The sequence below is a fragment of the Seriola aureovittata genome, chromosome 7, assembly GCF_021018895.1.
Source record: "Seriola aureovittata isolate HTS-2021-v1 ecotype China chromosome 7, ASM2101889v1, whole genome shotgun sequence".
Lineage (NCBI taxonomy): Eukaryota > Metazoa > Chordata > Actinopteri > Carangiformes > Carangidae > Seriola > Seriola aureovittata.
The window spans coordinates 19,698,862-19,718,779 of NC_079370.1; the positions used below are offsets into that span (position 1 = coordinate 19,698,862).

At 39.0% G+C, this 19,918-nt stretch overlaps 1 protein-coding gene across 2 annotated transcripts in view; it reads right to left on the minus strand.

Moving 5' to 3' along the window:
* Positions 1–14,613: 14,613 nt before the first annotated feature.
* The window catches only part of LOC130172442 (CUB and sushi domain-containing protein 3-like), a 216,283-nt gene continuing 210,978 nt past the window's right edge, over positions 14,614–19,918 (minus strand). For both annotated transcript variants that reach the window (XM_056381188.1, XM_056381187.1), the window contains exons 68-70: positions 19,235–19,322; positions 17,933–18,074; positions 14,614–17,206 (exon numbers count right to left, since the gene is read on the minus strand). In XM_056381188.1, the coding sequence (XP_056237163.1) occupies positions 17,047–17,206; positions 17,933–18,074; positions 19,235–19,322 (390 nt within the window). In that variant the 3' untranslated portion in view covers positions 14,614–17,046. The remainder of the gene's footprint in view (positions 17,207–17,932; positions 18,075–19,234; positions 19,323–19,918) is intronic.

A 19,918-nucleotide genomic window follows, 5' to 3' on the forward strand; every position in this document is an offset into this window, starting at 1 on the left:
AGAGAGCTCTACAATGGCTTGCACTTCACTGCAGGACTACATGTTTTCCTGTAAGTAATGAGACAGCTTGCACTGTGTTCTATTCAATAATAGTCAAGTAAGGAATAATATTTCAGTGAAATAAAAAATCCTGACATAACATTTTGACTTACTATGATGGCCAAATCAGTGTTGTATTATCTTGGTTAGTAAATGAGTGTGATACAAAAGGCACAGCTGCAAAGTAACTCCATGGATATAATTAAGTGAATAAATGACTGTTATCCATAGTTGATTTAATATATTACCCTACCGCAGCAGAAAGCACAAAACTGTAGATGAATTTATCCTTATTAGAGTCAGAGTTTACATTAGCTGTGTCTGCAATGAGCACTCCATTACTGAATTATAAATAATCTCCAACAAACTTCTGTCTAAACATATTCAATGAGGAGCTTAATTGATTGATTATCATCAACTGTGCTACAGACACACCTAAACTACAGTTACTGAAATGGACCAGGATAATACAGCTATTTTCATCTGTGGCTCTGTCACAATTTATCTTAAAAATAACTGTATTAAAGGGAAATAAAAAAAAGTCTATTCTGACATCATTTTGGATCTATCAAAAAAAAAAAAAAGGTCAGTTTGAAGAGTTTTGAATAATGCATTTACACCTAATGCAGCATATGTTTAAAAAAAAAAAGTGTGAAAAGTCAAATTATTTGAAAAATTTATAGTGCATTTCCTTTAAAAGCAACCATAGCAATACATAACTTTAGGTTACGTGCATAGCACCAGTTTCTTGAGTAGCATGAGTGAGCTGTCAGAAGCTAAGCCAATCTTTACATGTGTTGTATTGAAATGTATTCCCCCTTCAGACCCGTTACAATTATTTTTCCCTCTATGGTTGCGGTTGAGGTTTACCTTAGGTTACGGTTGGTGTAGCAAAAATAACTGAGCAACATAAATGATGACTGGTTGGGGTTTGGGATAAGGTTTGGTTCAGGTTTAGGCAAGGGAAACACATACTGATGGGGAAACCGACTTTGACAATGCACCCATTAACCATGGGTGGATTTTTGTGCCACTCTGGTTTGTCTCCAAGGAGTGTATTGTTGCTTCTTGCAGTTACCTCAGTGTCTACTCCCCATAAGAACTACATAGGCCGACAGTTACACAGGCCAGTGTACACAGGCGAGTGCCTGTGTACTGGTTGGAATAAAAGTTTTGGGTAATGATTGTGTGACATCAAAACCAGTGCTATGAAAGCGAACTTCATAAGAAATCTAAGTGGTTTATGGTGGGTCTTATGGTTAATCATTGTATATCTATCCGGTAATGCTAACATAATCAGTGCTAACATAAGTCCTACCAACTCCAAATGCTGTTGACGTTTGGCAATACTGTCTATCTAACTCTCTATTGTAACTCTTCACGCCGGTCACAGCTGTGGCCAAAGGCATTATGTTTAGGCGTTGTCTGTTTGTCTGACTCATACTCTGGAATGCAATATCTCAGGAATGCCTTGACGTCCACTTGGACTCCTGACTGAACTGATAGAGTTTGTAGAATTTGTAGCTTCTTTTCAGCAACATGCATATTTGAAGCATTGTGTACCGTCATAACTACAACTACAACTGACAGACTGTCTGTCTATCAGAATCAACTTTATTGGCCAAGTAGGTGAACACATACAAGGAATCTGACTCTGTTTTTTGTTTCTCTGTCATAACCTGGCCCAGTAGGCCACGGTAAAATGGGAAAGGACACAAAATGCTATTCGCTAAACTAAACTGAAGCTATTCATTTTAACAGAAAATTAAACCGCAACAGATGAGATGTGTTTAGTCAGTGGCATCAGTACTGTCTGTGGGGATGTGTGTGAAAAGTGTAGTGTATGGTGATGTGGAGTAAAACGAAAGCAAAGCAAAAAAGATGCAGGCGCTGGCAGGGAAGAGGGAGAGAGGAAGCCACTCTGGGAACTGAGGCTTTTATATCCTGTGGAGCACTGGGCCCAAGTGCTCTGGATCTGGCTGGATACTGCAATCAGCTCCACCTCAAAGAGTAGTAACTGACACACCGCACATGCAAGGAGACAGAACCCCCCCCCCCCCCCCCCCCCAAATAAAGTCATTGTCCCAAAGGCAATCACCGGCATTCTATCACAGACCCACAAACACAAAACATAATCACTTCAATTACTCAAAGCCAATGAAGGAAGAAAAAGTATATACACATAACCTTCCTCCTTTCCTCGGACTACTGTTTAATCCCGCCCATCCCGAGAAGCAGATTAAGAAAACAGGCAGACCAAGAGCAAGTCAAAAAGGCTGTGAGAAATGGCATTACAGTAGGCTTAGAGATCACCGAGGCAAGAGCTCAAAGCAAAAGGGGCATGTGCTATGACACTGTTCCTTTACTGCGTCTAATGTCAAGGTCACAGGCCTTCAAAAACAGAGACCATCTCATTAGTCTCTGATTTGGGCATCTAAGAGACTGTAGAAAGGTCAGAGGATGTGATCCATATAGACCACAATAGGCGCAACCACTAGCCTTACACACACCTCCAAATGCTGCAAAGCCCCAATGAGTGCCTTCTCTATTAACAAGTAATTAAGCTGATAGTGGTTAAACTTCTTCAGAAAGAAGCTGACTGATTTCACCACCCCCTGGTCATTCCCCCGCAGTAAGACAGCACCTGCTCTCACATGGCCGGCCATCTACATGGAGCTGCCAGCAGGGGAAGCACACAATAGAGACTTCATATTATCAAAGGCTTGCTGACATTCAAATGACCAAAAGGATTTTGCTTTGGCTTTCAGCAACTCAATCAGGGGAAACACAACAGTGGAAAAATAATAACCTACTAAACCCGAAAAACTCTGGAGTTCCTTTTGTTGTAGGCCGCGGATCCCTGTCAACTGCCGTAGCCTTGACCTGGACTGGACCGGAGCCAGACATCCATGCCCCACCACATGGCCAAGATATCTCATATGTCATATGTCTTTATAATTTACTTAAGATACAACGCATCAAACAAACAACCAAATCCATCTTTGAAAACCAAACGGAGCAAAACGCGCAGCCAGTTACCAAATGCCAGGGAGCTACAGACCAGACTGAACAAGCCTACAAATGCTTTGACTGAATTGTGTGGCACAAATAGAAACTAAATGGACAAGACCACATAATCTGGCCCAGTAGGCCATGACAAAAATGGGAAAGGACAGCAAAATATCAATAAATAAAGCTGAGTACTGGGCCAAGGTTATCTGGATCTGGTTGAATACCATCACGTTTCAGTGAACTTACACACTAAAACGGTAGACATAGCCTACAGCAGAAAAAGAACAACAAAGCCTAACAAAATCATGTGAAATCAATTTTATTTATATAACCATATAGCACAAATCAAAAAATACACCTAATACATTTTGTTAAATTCCTTCAAAGTCTTCGCTACATATATTATGGGTCTTCTAATAACTTTAAAGACTCCACTAAATCAACTTCTTATTTTTCTCAACATAAAACTGCCACACCACTGTGGCACCTTTGCCAAGAAAAGCTCAACTTTATAACAACATCAGCGCTAATAATGAAAGCCGGTTTTGCATTATTCACACTGCAAACTTATAAAACAGCACTCCTCTAATTTTCACAAGATTCAACAATACCCAGACAGCTGAGTAAGCAAATTGAATTTTCAAGTTGTTTCAAGTTAATTCAGTCATAACAAATATAGCTGACAAAGACCAAACGCTGTGTGACAGTTTTTTAGGGAATCACAGACATCGAGTCTGCAATTACGCTCCCATCATTTGACCTCAGTGTTACTTGCATAGATTTGTAAATGCTTTGAGATCTTATTTCCAATAATGAAAGAGTTGTTAAAATGAGGGAATACAACTTCAAAATAGCTGAGTTAATTAACTGAAGTTAAATAAGACATATTGTTTTGGTAAAGATTTAAGCTTATGAAATAAAGCTTGCTCAGTTTAACTTACAGCTGATATTATTACCCCGTTCTGTGTGCTTCTCTTTTTTAACATGAAAAAAAAAAGACTGCAAAAGCTCAGCCAGTTAATTAGAGTCCATACGCTTCAGATCTGACCATCCCAGATGTCTGAACACATTCTGACTGCTCACTTGACGATGTTAGGATGCTGAGTTTGGGATGTTGGGGCTGATTCAGAGTGGAGTGGAGTGTCAGGATGCTGTAAAAGGATTGAGGGAAAGTTTCTTCAAAGCCATGGCAGTGTCTGACAGGCTGGGTACATGCTGCCAGGTCAAATATAGGTTGGAGCTCTATGAAATCCCCGAGGGCCGAGAGCAATTGTCGTCATGGAAAAGTCTCTCCCTCCTAATGTATTTCTGCTGCAGACATAGCTAATGCTAACGCTGAGATTTCATGCGGAATGTGCATCACCAAATCAGGATCAAATTAGTGGTTTATAACTGTGAAAGTGGCAGCAGTTGCGTCATATATGTACAAATAAATAAATCTATCATAATTTCTCTCTCATCCTGCAAGGCATATACAGAACATACAGAGCAGGACCTATTTATGCATTTGTACATCTAAGAAACATCCAGAAATCTAGGGCAATTCTTGTACCGTTAAATTATTTGTAATATAGAATACAGAAACAATGTTCTTATTTATGGAGTGTATGGCTGCCTGAGATCTCACCGTGACAGTCTCCACTGCAAAGTGTCACATGATCAAGGCAATAGGAGTAAAGAAACTGTAAACTAGTGCAAAGAAAATGAAGCCATTGTGAAAGACAACAGGCAGTCCAAGGACAGATGGATGTCTCATCTGTGAAAAGGCCATGCAGCCATTTGCTGTCAGATGTTCCCTGTCAAAACTGGGCAGAGAAGATTTGAGTTTGGGTCTTTTCTTTCATGACAGAATGTATTCAAACAGAGAAAATGGATTTCACATAAGCCATGACAACCGCAGAACAATAACTGACAGTGGCATTTCACTGCTGTTATGGCTCTAACGAGAGGAACCACTGCTGCCACCATCCTGTGGTCAAATGTCAGCCTGTTCCTCTCTCGGCCACATGACACAGCCTGCTTGGTTAATGATCTCAAATATGGAAGTTCATACAGCATCATTAGCTGAGCACTACTGCTGAATGAAAAATCTGCATTATGAATTATTTTTTAATACACTCAATTTGTTGGAACTCCTGCAAGAATTATTTGTGTAGAGGATATGGTATAAATTAAACATAAACATATGCACATTGTTTTATCATTATATAAATTATGTATTGTATTTTGCCTTATAATGTATCTGCAGGGATGCAAGGAAAGATCTCAGGGCCAATCGGGCTTTGTAATTCAAACAACACTTAAACATTCCTCATGTGATCACCAGTAAACTGTCTGAGCTATTGTTTTCTTCTGCACAGGGTCATGATGCAAAACGTTGCAGCAGTTCAATCCAAAGGCCTTGAAAACCTATTGTCTCAATATCTCCTTATTCTAAGATCAGTTTAGCTTGTTTCAAGTGAGAGGATGTGGTGTTCTCAAACCCAGCCAAGTTTTGCTTGCTCTTAATATGTAATAACAAATGTTTTTGGGTTTTTTTTTTCTGAAAATTGACTGTTGCTCATTTAGTCATGAATATTTAATCTTACATGATACTAAAGATTTGAAACAAAGTGTTTAGGGGCTTTAACTCTGATTGTCCAATGACCGTTTGAAGCGTGCCACATTACAAATCACTGAGATGCTTACCATGGAATTACTACATACAACACTCTAATGAAACCATATGAGTGTGTATTATTTGTTTTGTTTGGTTTAAAGAAAAATAAATAATAATAAATCATATGGCATGTTAGTGTGCAGTGCTGCAGTTTTTGCCTAATCGTTGTTGTAAAAAACACATTACGACTCATCCTGTGAGGATCTTGATTATTGTCAGCAATGTTCATTGAAATCTAACTATTTTACAATCACAGTGTAAAACACAATAATATCAAAATATTTGGTAGACTGGAAATTCTGTCCTAATCATGGCAGCAGACAAAATATCAGATGATCACCAAAATCATTAGGAATGGGGACAAAGAATACCCACAGTAAACTCCATGGCTGCCTGACCTGTAGTTGTAGAGAATCTTGACTGGACTGATAAAGAGGTGGACAGATGTAGGAGCTGACGGAGCAATTACCTAAGCCCCTGCATTACCAGGGCAAAAGCACTGCAATGCTCCTTCTGATTCAAAATTAACATCATGATTTATTACTCCCAGAGGAATAGTATTTTTTACACTAAGCATTACATGTCTTCGATGCACCCTCAAAACTACTTTAGGCTGCCATAGCCAATTAACATGTACACAGCAGACTACACTTTTCAACCAGTTATATCAGGTGTGCTTCTCCCTGCTTGGACTGGAGTTCAGCAACAGGACGAGGAATAAAGGAAGGATAAATGCACTAATGACAAGAGGAATGCTGGTCTGCAGCACAGCAGAGGATGAAAGTCAGTCCAGCTATGGAGCAACTTCAGTTTTTAGATACTTTTGTACCAAGAGTACGTGCCAACTGTGAGGTAACAAAAGCATCCCTCCTACAGTGTCGGAGTAAAAAAATCATGGACTGTATTTTAAATTTTTGGCTCTTGGAACTATTATGTTTTTTTTCCCCGTGCTTACAAGAAGCTTCATACAGAATGACACACTGGCTCTCCAGTAGCCTATATTGCACCTAATATTAGTCATGGTATGAGGCAAGCTACCAAATAATCTAATCAAGACATTCCTGTCTGCATATGTAAAGGACACGTTGAGAAAGTGCACAGTTTGTACAGTAAAGGTGTCACTTGCTGAAAATACAAGGTTAGTTTTGCACCTACTTACCATATTTTATATGTATATATTTCCTGTCTTGTGGTATATCATATCATTTTCAAACGTACTGTATTATGCAACTTGATCTTTTTCTCAGTACATGTTTTGCAGTTTTTTTTCCCACACTCTACTATAACACAATTGAGAATATTCCACCAGAAAAAAGTGGTTCTGTATCCGTACAATAATTTCATCCTGTAGCTAGAAGCATTTAGAAGCACCACCACTCAGTCATGGAATTTTGTGCTCAGACGCCATGTGTTTAGGAACAGGGAAAAGACACAAAAAAAAGACTAACTTTAGTCACAGCCAACCAAATCTTTCTTTCAATTTTGTGAATGTTACATGGTCTACAGCCAAAGGAGACAAAAGTACAAGCCAAGAGGAATCCTGTGTCCTTCTGTATGATTTAAAAGGACTGCCATAATACATGGCACCCTCATTTAAATGAGAGTGGGAGAGGACAACACATGTTCTTAGAATGTTGCTCTGGTACGAAGAGGCGGTTCAACAAAAAGAGCCAAACAGAAGTGGCAGCAAACTGCATGGACAGATGGGGTCATTCATCATCAGGAGAATGTAGCCGCCTCCATACTCCTCACTCCCCACTTTATGCATTATGTTGCATACAAGCACCATAATACACTCCTCTAATCTACAGTAAACAGCTAGAATGAAGTCTGAGTCTGTTTTACTACGAGTGATTTCAATTTATAAATTACCAATAAAATCTGATAAATTATCCTCAAAAAGAGTGTAAGCTGAGGTGTTCTTGAATCCCAGAATGCAGCTGTGCTGCTGTGTTTTTGCCCTTTTGACATGATGCGGGTAGGAGGGCGTCCAAAAACACACACATCCAGTGATCCTTGACACCAAAATTACATGTCACCCCTTAATAGCTACTCACACACCACTTCTGGTGCCTCTCCCCGGGGCATAGTCAAGTTCACAGTTAGTCACCAAAACACTGAATGGAGCAACAGAAAGAAAAAAAAAACTAAATAAGTAAATAAATAAACCTGTACTTAGACCTGTCAGTAAACTGACACAAATCCCTGGCATGCACAGCCATGGGTTTTCTCTGTGTGCTGTTTAATGGACAACTTAAGCCGTTTTTTTTGAGAAGGCGCTGCAGGCACCACTGTGGCACATTAAGATCAGCAGAAGACCATGTGATTATTCCTCGCAGGACAAATAAGCTCAATCATATGCTTAGATAGCATCATATGTGACACACTTTCCCCACCCTTTCAGTTTAATGCTGAAATGAGTTCCACTTCCTGCAGAGCATGCATGATAATAAATCCAAAGTGTCAGCATTCTATGATTTATAATATAGTCCTTAACTGAGTGGTTATATATCATTGCCCAAACATTTCATTGACTGAAGCTGAAATGTCAAATATTAATTCATGGCTCATAACAGGAGCTTTTTTTCTCCTCCATGTGTCTCTCAAAATGTTGCAGTATACATATTGTGATCAGTGCACAGAGGCACCATCCCTCTCTCTCAATGAGTGTCATGTGTTTCAGACAGGTGGAATCTAAAAAACATACTGTCTCATATTCAGAAAAAGCAAAACATCTGTTGACGTCTTCAGAAGACAGACAACACAGACAGAGCACAGCAGACTGTGTTGAATAAATCTGAATGGTTTATTGATTGAACTTGCCATAATGTTCTTGGCTTCTATATATAAATTGTAGAACTGTGCATACTGTACAAATGTAGCACTAAACATCACAATAAAGCCAAGCTCCTTGTAGCACATTATGCAAAATAAAAATTTGTATTTTCCAGATGCTTCTTGCTGTGTGAAATGACTTTGTTAATGTTGTGCATAAAGCCAATGAGAGATGTTTTTGGTTTGTCCAAGAAAACAGAGGGAGAGTAGAAATACTGCTCAGTAATTCTGGCCTTCTGAATAAAATATTAAATGTGCTGTTTCAGTGATGAAGCTGAATTACTCACTCACAAGCTGCAGTGATCAAAGGCAGGCTCCTCTGTTGTGTTTCGGGCTTTCTTTTCTCTAGATTTTCCTGAGGGGAATTTTTGGAGAGCGTAGGAGGTTTTTATGACTGCTGTGATTGAGGTTTTGAGAGCTGATGAAATTACAATAATGCGCTGTGTGTTTTTTAAACCGCACTCATGTCCTTCGTAAGGCTCATCCTCCATACAGCGGAGCACATTACCAGCTTCAGTTTGATGTCTTAAGGATATGTCTTCTGGGAGAAGTGATTTTCTGTGGTGAAAAACGCCATATGTGACAGATGTGATTGGCTGGGCAAAAGCATTTTTTTTTCAAAGAATAAGAAAAAGAAAAAATCTGTTGTGTGCAGCCGCTTATTTGACATTAGACTGGATCTGCTTCCTTCAGGAGTGTGTCACAAGGCATTAGAAGCTAATTTAGAAAAGTTCCACAATTAATTGCTAGAGACAGGGGGGCTATTAAGTTGGACACCCTGTGAGCAATTAGATCGAAGTTGTCATGTGCCGAGAAGAGCTTTGGTGTTCACACCGGGTTGGTATAGTATATCAAGGTCATATGGATCCAGCAGGCTTTTGTAATTCTGCTCACAGGTATTCTGTGATCTGCATCTCCAGGAAAGAGTGGATAACGAGCTATGAACAGGAGGCACTTGTTTGTTTGTTTTTTACTGTTTTCACATTGTGTTCTACAGTTTTTTGAAACACATTGTTAGCATGTTATGACCTAATCAAGTATTTAGCCATTATGTTGTATTTTGAAACACTAACAGAGAAAAAGTCGCCATGAGAGGAGGGAACAAGTTTTGCTCCCAGATCAGTGAACTGATTGAGTTAAAGAGAAATGGTTTTAAGATGCTCAGTGGTATGCCTACTGGAATCAGTAAATTAAAGGAATAGTTTGACATTTTGACAAATGCACTTATTCACTTTCTTGCAGACAGCCAGATTAGAGGATAGATGCCACTTTCATATCTGTGTGCTAAATATCTAGCTGCAGCAAGTAGGTGGTTAGCTTAGCTTAACATAAAGTCCAGCAGCTCTGAAGCTCACTGACCAACAAAACCCAAGTTGGTGTTTTTGGTAAATTATGTGTCAGACTACTTCTTGGCTAGCTACAGAAAACTTGCTGGTGTGTCTGCTAGTTGCATTGCAACCTCACAGTGACAACGAGAAAAAAAATATGAGACTGATATCGTCTCATCTAACTCTCAAAAAGAAAGAGGAAAAGTGTATTTCCCCAAAATGTCACACCATTCCTCTAAGGTTCTTTGAGAAACCTTTCTTTTAAGTTCAGGAAGAAATAAAAGCAGCACATTGAGTATGGTGCCACTGTTTTAGGCACAAAAAGTAAAGTGAGGGTGCTTTCAAAAATAACAGTTTTTATTTCTTGTCACTGAAAATACAGTGGCTTCAGAAAGTATTCAGACCCCTATATTTTTTGCACACTGTTCTGTGTTGTAGATTCAACTTTAAATGGATAAAATGTTTTGCCTATCAATCTACACTCAATAACTCATAATGACAAAGTGAAAACATGTTTTTATGAAATTTTATGCAAATATGTTAAAAATCAGAGACTGAAATCTCTGTTTTACAAAATCATTCAGGCCTGTAAATTCAGCGTCTTTGGCAGCAATTACCACTTTGAGTCTTCTCCGGTAAAGTCTCTACAAGATTTGCACAACTGGATTTGGGCAGTTTATCCCATTCTCACTGGCAGATCCTCTCAAGCTCTATCAGCATTCATCCTTTCCTCACTTCTGACCACTCTCCCTGTCGCTGAGAAGCATAGCATGATGCTGCCACCACCATGCTTCACCGTAGGGATGATATTAGCCAGGTGATGAGCGGTGCTTAGTGTTCACCAGACATAGTGTTCTGAGTTCAGCTGGAGTTCAATTTTTGTTTCATCAGACCAGAGAATCTTTTCTCTCATGCTCTCATGCTCCTTTAAATGCCGGGCTGTCATATGCGTTTTACTCAAAGTGGCTTCTGCCTAGTCGTGCTACTATAAAGGTCTGATTGACAGATTGCTGCTGAGATGGTTACCCTTCTGGCAGGTTTTTACATCACTGCAGAGGAACTCTGAAGCTCTGTGTGAGTGGCAGTTAGGTTCTTGGTCACCGCCCCACTTGACCGGTTACTCAGTTTGGTGGATTGTAGGAACAGTCCGGTTGGCCTTTCCCTGATCTCAGCCCATAATTTCATCTACAGAGGTCCTTGGATTTCATGGTTTGCTTTTGTCCTGACATGCAGTGTGAACTGTGGGACTTATGGACTTGCCTTTCTAAACTATGTCCAGTCAATTCAATTTCCAACACATGGACTCCAATGAAATTCTGGACACATCTCATGAATAATTAAAGAGGATGCACCTGAGGGCAGTTTGGAGTGCTACAGAAAAGGGTCTCAATACTTTTGTAAATGGGAGATTTTAACTTTTTGATTTCTAATAAATTGGCTAAAAGTCCTAAAAACACGTTTTCATTGTGTCATTATGTGTTATTGCGTGTAGATTGGTGGGCAAAAAACGTAAAATTTTATCAATTCAAAATTAAATCTACAACACATTAAAGTGTGCAAAAAGTGAAGCGGTCTGAACACTTGGTGAAGTCACTGCACTCCTTTATGGCCGGTTGTATGTAACTAACCCTATGAATTTGGGACCTATCTGACATCTCCCTGATGGTTTTGTGTGAAGAACCTGAACGTCTAAAGTGCCTAAAATGTTTGCACAGTACTGTATGCATCTGAAAATTACCATTATTCTAATCAAATGTATAATATCCTAGTAATGTCAGGTGCTCAGTGGGAATATCCTGCTACATTATGGATCCTGCTCATGATTTATGATGGGAACTGCCTAATAATTAATCATTTTGCTGGAATCTGCAAAACCCTCCCTGTGTTCAGCCTCAGTGAGAATAAACGTGCCCCTCCACCAGAGACACACACACTGCTGCCCTCTCAGTTGCTCTCTTGATCATGTTGATAGTGATCGTTGACCTCAGTGTAATAATCAATTCATATCAACCAGACTTCCTCAATCTACTGTAAGCTATTTCCCAAAGCCCGTGTGATTTAAATGCGGGTTAAAAATTTATTTTGCTGAAATGGTTATGGAGTAATTTACATTATTCATCCACTTTAAGATTAAAAACAGTGTATTAAACTATATAACTTTTCTAGGTCCTGCTCTCTGAAACCACAGAATCTTAAATCCCAGTCTATTTTCCAAGACATAACCTTCACATGAATTTCACTGTTAGGAGAAGGGAAAATGCTGCCAGTATGCGCATCATTAGGAACCTGGGCTCTTTAAAATCTGGAAGATCATTAGGTGGTTTGGGGTTTGACTGCTTGATTTAAAACATGTAGATGAAAATGTTGAGCTACAATAATAAGAAATGTTTTTCAGACTTGAGACAACAAAGACACAACATTCAGATAGCTTTACCTGTATTTAAATGTGTCTCCAATTGGTATTTTTGGGGGGGTTTTCCTTTCTCAACAGCTTCCCATCTGAATCAAGAACAGCCCACCACCATGAGGACATCTGGCCAATGAGAGCAGAGTGGTTGAAAATGGCTCATTAGTGAAAGACTGGAATATGCGGGGAGAGAGAGAGAGAGAGAGAGAGAGAGAGAGAGAGAGGCTAGTTAGTCAACTGACAAAATCCAGCATATTAGAGCCAAAAGATCCATGAAAGCAAACACAACTCATTATGCGTCGACACGCGCGACGGAAGAAAACCAACAACTTCACCGACTTGTGCCTCTCTTGGTACACACAAGACATTATGCTAAGCAGGCTAGGAAGTGAAACACTCTGCCTGTTAGAGGATTCTATCAACAGTGCTCCTTCAGATCAATAAGAGTTCCCGTTGTTTCATGCTGGTGAGAAAACCAGTGTTATGTACAAATCCGCAAGTACTTCCATCTATCATGCGATGTGTCAATATTGCAGGCTGGCGAAGTTGTGGGGTGTGATTTCATGGTACACATTCAACCATGTGATGAAAGTGGAGGAACGCCAAGGGGTATCGAGACATCAGAGGGAGCCAGGAACATCCCTTCATTGTACCCCTGCATGCACCTCTGCAAATTGATTTCCTCTAGCAGGCACATGTCTTCGCCACAAGACCACAAATGCCTCCACGAACAGGACAGTGAAATCAGCTTACTGCACTAACCTGCTCAGTCACCAGATCTCAATTGAGCATTTGTAAGGATGACACGGTACAAACTGCTGCAGAAGCTCGCCGCTGAACACGGGAGAGGCTCCTCAAGGGATTCTCCGACACAGAAACCAGAGCTCTAATGAAGCTGTGCTGCTCTAACAGCAAATGGGGGGTCAAGTCAGTGTTTAGACAGTGTTACTATTAGTGTATTACACTGAGCGTACACCCATATTGAACAAACACCCTGAGCCTATTTGGCATCTCGGCGTAGCACCAGCTTATATTGCATCATTACCCTATGGGTAAAATCTGCTTGATGAAGCTTCGGAGAAACTTCAGTGGAAAATCCTTCTGGCAAATATTTCTAATCCATACACAAATCCCCGGCTTAGACTTTAAAGTATATGCTTAACCTGGGTCTGAAATCAAACCAGTTCCTGCCAGTCAGATGCATGTTGTTTGATTTTATGGGGCTTCTTCATACTTTCTTTATTGAGTGTTCTGTGATCTCTGTCACTCTCCTCTGCAGATCATCTCTGCTTTGATTGCTGCAATTAGCTTCATCCTAGTTCATTACAAAATATCCTGAGAAACTGCCAAGTCTGTGGCAGGTATCCACCTCTTTCAATCCAGTCTGTCGCTAAGGGATGTTAGAAGGCCAAAGTTTTGCCCCCGTCTATAATTACTGATACTCTACTTTGTTCAACTTTAAATGAAATAAAAAAAGCTAACATCAACAAACTCTCTTCAGGCATACATGTCTTGATAAATCCTGCTCTTTGTGCAAAAACAGGGTCATGTTTCCCTCAAGTGCTTAAAGAGTCATGTAAAAAATTATTATTATAATTTTTTTTTTTGCCAGCTCTTCGTGTACCAGGCAGTCCATCAATGGTCAATCATAGAAATCGCTCACTTGGAAGATTTGCAAAAAACAAAAAAAAATTCCCTCTGTAAAACATCGTAGATGCAAAGTAAAGTACATTTAAATGTCATTTCATTCTGTGGAACAGCTCTTATCTTTTTAGAGTAAATTTAAGCTATTTGTAAGCACTGATAGTGACAGAGAGAAGGGCAGGCTAAATGAGACTCAGATCACAGCGAAGACAAGGGACGCTCAGAGTAGCTAATGCAGCAGTTTTACTGCTCTTCCATGTGTGGATGGATGATGCGCCTGATGGAAAGTCAAACTGCACTACAATTTCACTTCTTTTAAAATGTTTTTTTTTTAAGTTGAGACTGAATTTCTGCTCAAACCAGATGGAAATGTTAACAAGGATTACTGGCTGCTAAAGGCAGTCTATAAAGATCTACAGTGTTCCTTCAGCAGAGATAATATCAGTGCTAAGCTTATTTTTGCTAAACCAAGCAGTGGTCGTTAACTAGAAAACTCATTAAAAAAACTCTAAAGGTGCAACGGAGAGAAGAAGCAGACAACAATAAACATAAAACAACCACAGCAACTTTCTGCTTAGTATGCTCCGACAACCTTCCTTACATTGCAAATACACTGGCAAAGTGTATTGTTTCACCATGTAGGCAAAACCAATCCATTACATTTGTATCAATAAAACAGAATAGCAACATTGAAGTTCATGATTTCATATTTTATATATAAATTAAGGATTTATACATTGCTGATAAAGAAAAAATACAAAACATTTTTTGATCTTACATGACATTTACATGTGGAATTTTACACAACATATTCAATAACTTACAAATGCTTTATTTGCATAAAAAATATATCTCTTTACAAAAGTTTTGTAATATGTACATATTCATATACACAGGACCTTGAATGGGTTAACAATTGTGTGGTACATTTAAAAGCATTCTACTCTACTCTGGAGTCTGATGTGAGACTGACTTGCTGTATACTGTTTTTACCAGATGCATATCTTTTCTCATCCATAAGAAATAAGAACTCGCAAAATATATTACATATTGATAACACAAGACCTCTTGCCAAAGAATGCCATCAAGTATCAAAACTGTATAAATGTACAAAATGTAACAGCAATGACAGGAATCAACATTGTGGTACAAAGTACTATAGCAGCAATTGCTATACTGGATCGCTTTTTGCCAACATGCACAGGTATGAAACTGTGAGCTGCTTTTCAAACACACCTCTTTTCAGATAAACCATCAGAGCTGACATCGCTCAGCTAAATCATCGCAAACTGTGCAGATAAATTACACTGATGTACAGTTTTACTAATGCAATACATGTTATGTCTTCTTTAAAAACATATGCCCATACAGTATTCAAGGCACTGCAATGATGTACAAATGTGATGAGAGTGTCAAATTCAGTTTTCATTTTTAAAACATGGATGGTGATGGGTGATACCATACTGATGGTGGCTCATGTTTAAGTGTGCAATTTTTTTCATGTGTACTGTACATTTGTTGGCAGAAGCTGATGGTTCAGTAAGACACTGAAATAACCACTTGAATCAGTCGGAGTCAACAAAATAGGCCAAGGTCTGTATTCATCAAGTGTCTCAGAGTAGGAGTATTGATCAAGAAACACGGTTTCCCAAAAGAATTACAGAACAAACATTGCTCAGTTTATTAACCAGAGATGATGTGGAAGTTGCACTTCTTTGATTTTGGAATTACTTTAAAGTAAGGCAGTTTACATTTCTAAATTTTTTTCAGCATAAAACAAGACAGAGTTCATCTAATGTCAGACTGCCAACTGACATCTTTGCGCTTCAAATTAGCAACATCCAGGCTTAAATAATGGCTTATGGGAAACCTGGCCAGCTGCAGATACTGTGCACTGTGCACTGCAGGCATTCTTAACCTTCTCATTCAATAAAACCTGAAACAATTAAGCAAGGAAGCCCCTACTTTGAGATTCTTGATATATACACACTCAAGGCTAGGGGTTAATTCACTTCATTTTGCTTCATTTATGATACAAATACTCAGAGCAGGAAAATCACAATAAGATAAAACACCTGAAAATAAACCAGTTTTCACAACTTTTCACTAACTTAAGGACAGATTAAACAGATGGATGATTAGAGAACAGGCCCATATAACCAATATGCTGAAAGTCACAGTTTGCCTTGACTAGAGTCTCGGACTAGTCAGCAATTTCAAGTCTCATTCCTGTCAAAAACAAATTCACTGTACACAACTTGATAGTAAACTTAATGCTTTATATCTCTTCTGAAGAAAATGTACTCTATTGTCTGAGAACCTGCACCTGGAACAATAAAAGCCCTAGCATTCCCAGTGGCATTTGAAAAATTGTACTGCACTTCAGTAATTAAATCCCCGGCCATAGATTTTGCCAGTAGGAGGTACCATCCAATTAAGAGGTATCATTGACCATATAACTTTGAACACACTACTGCACCGACACTATTGAAAGAGAGGCATTTTCTTTTTCATTTCTCCATCGCCTCTCACACACCCCACAGCTTGGAAAACAGACTCTGAAGATTACATTGATCAACTCACAGTTGAGAGGCTCTTCACCTCCATAAGAGAAAATAACTCTCATCAAGATGAATGTGAGACTAGGACAAAAAACAAAAAAACAGGTCTACATCTTGTCTGTTATCTTGGAAAAAAAAGAAGTTTAAATTTTTCATTTGGCATTGTGAAGTGACCCCTCTATTTATACTAGAGAGCATAAAATACTCTATTTTATCTATATGCCAGAGGCTCTTTTTATTCATGAAGCCAACACTCACAGAGTGTAAAGAACACTTCTCTTCACCGAACAACGGGAAGATCTGGAAAGGTGTGGAACCTCCCCTCCTTCTTTCTTTAATCGTTTACCTTCTCTATATGATCAGCTGCAACCGCAGGTGTTGCTGGAAGTGTGCTTTATGTTTCTGAGCAATTCTGTGTCCTTTTTTTTATGTTGTCAGAAACAGGGAAAATATAAATATGTCTATATATATATATATATTCATGTAAAGCAAACAAGGAGAAGTTGTATTATCCATCTCTGTATTTCTGTCCTCCTGTCTTTCTCTCACACTCGGTAGACATCAAACCATGGTGCAGATGGTGTTGAGATTGGGGTCAAAGCGGACAACTTTCCCCTCAGCAGCTTTTGTGTTTGTGTTGTACATGGGATTCTCAAAAGTAGCCTGTCCGTTGTTGTTCTCGTGGACAGAACATCCTGTGTACTGCGCTTTATCTGTTTTCCTGAGGAAAAAAAAAGAGGGTGGATATTAGTTGAGAGACAGTATCCCGATTGTTTACCCTCCCTCCAGTTCAGTAAACATGTTTCCATTATCTTGGTGTGGACAGCTTAACAGTAATTACTGTTGAAAAGAGCAGTCAGAGGAGACCATTGCCAGTTCACTGAGAACTAACATAATGAGTGTAAAATTTACATGTGACAGGCTCTACATACATGACTGTTTTGCGAGATGAGAAAATCCCTCTATCTAGACACCACACACACACACACACACACTCTGTACGATACATCTAGCACAGTACATTTTATATCAAAGTAGTTCTCATTTAATACCTGACGTACACTGCTGTGTAATGTGGCTTGGTGGGTAATATGTTGACTAACATTGCATCATGCTTTGAAGCCTCTCACAAGTAAGCTACTGTATCCAGTGAGGAACCTTACTGCAGAGAAGCAGGCTGTGGAAGTGGGCCACAGTGTACTATCTACCTCATCCTGATGTGCACCTCCTCTGGCTGCAACTCTACAAACATCTACATGAATCTGTGTTTCTGAAACTTTTTCAACATCAGATCTGTGGTAAATAACTTCAAAACTCAACCTGGGACTCAGACTCATGAAAATGTACTACTTTCTTTTTCATGTGGGAGCCAAACAGATATAGACTACAGTAGCAACTAAATCTGGGTGTCAAGCTATATTGGAAGACACCAGGATACACTACATACCGCTGTTTGTAGAGATAAAAACCGAGGCCTGCAAAGATGAGGGCAAAGAAAGGCACAAGGATAGCAACAGCAACAGAACTGCTGTTGGTGGAGCCGTTGGTTTCAGGGTCAGTGAGTGTAACATTCTCTCTCACACTCAAACCTGTGAAAAAAAACAACATTATATTTATCAAAAAAACACAGAAAATAGCCAATATACAGTGTATGTGCATGAAGAAAATATTTAGATTAATAAAATGGCATAAAGACAAACACTGGAGAAACCAAATGGAATAACAGAAAGATACTTATCATCTGCTGGTGATGATGATGATGATGATGATGATGATGATGATGATGAAGAGGACGATTATCACAAAAATGGTAAGTCGGAGACGCCGCAGTCAATTGGTGAAGACGACAATCATAATGACCGTACTGATAATGATCAGTGTGACTGTGATAATCTTGTTGAAGACAATCATGAGATGATGACAGTAATGTTGAGCACAAAGAAAGGGAGGATGATGATGTGTGAGGGAATAATCTACGACGCTGTGTGACTGTGGAAACAGGTGGCTGACAGCAGGTACGTATTTATCCCGTCAAATATAGAGCAAATATTATGCAGCTTTATTGTTTGAAAAGGGTTTTAAATCTTTTTAAACTGGGGTACAAATTGCCATTGAACCTGGACTAATTACATCATAGTACTGCCATGGTAACAGTAGGTGTTACTGGAAATAAACATAACACCGCTTTCGTATTTTAAGAAACAATGCTTCAAACAAAACCTGTCATAACATTTCCTGTATTCTTATAAATGCCCCCATCTGTTTTCTGTGTGTGAAAGGAGGATAAAGTATCTGACAATGACAATGTAAGATTTATTTACAGTTTGGATTTGCCATGAAAAAAAAATCCTAAATGCCCTCCAGAGATGTTTTATGACATGTAAAAATGTTTCGACTAATAATTAGTATCTGATACGATTATTCCATAAAAACGCTCCATTACCTTGTTAAAAGATCTTATTTTGTCACCTTAATTGAAAAACTCTAAATCTTTGCATCTGCAAATATTATTTATTTCAAAAGCTAAAGTGCTGGACAGAAGAGGTCTCCTACTCTTCTGCCATTCTCAGTGTACGTGTGCTGAACGTTTCGATTTTCCCTCAGCACATGAATATGACAACAACCTTCTAGTGTCAAACTATAGAAGGCTGTTTAAATAACATTATATTGTGAAAAAAGAAGATGGAAGATGAGAAGAAGTAACCAGTTGCTATGGTTCTCATTGTCCGATGTCTGAAAAGACACATACCGAGTCTCTGTAGTCCAAACTGTCCATAGTCTTTACCCTGTATGAAGCCTTGGAATACATAGCTGCCACCCTCGGGCTCAGCTGAAACCTGGTGGAAAAAAACATAACAAAGAACTCAAGAAATAGTTCATTTTGTTTCAACTGCATGATAAAATGGGATTTTTCTTGGCATCTAAGAGAGTGCTGCATCTATTCCACACCACATCAAAAACATAAATATATGCTGTATTTAGTATGACAGTCAACACATTCTGTCATGCTACATTCAAAAATAACACCTTTGTTTTTTTTGAAACCACACTCTAGAAGCTGTGCAGTATGCTATCAATAGCTCAGCGGTGTGCAGTCACCTGTCACACGTTGTTATTTAGTTGACCTTGAAGTTTTTTTTTTAGAGGAGGAACTTCAATCCTACCAAAAAAATGTTCTGCAGTTATTCCAGTTCCTTTAGATGTAATGTGTGTGCCTGAGCTTATTCAGCAAATTGTCAATTTGGGAGTGTGGAAATGGTTCATACAGAGCGCCTGGTACATCTGATCTATAGCCAGTGCAAATATATGTAAATAAAAACAGACAATAAGCCAGGAAATTACTGTTCTGCTTGTTGTCACAGTTTCTTCTCATGTACTGTGATTTTTTCCTTTGTTGGCGTGGCAAGTAGGATGAGAAAAAAACTAATAATGA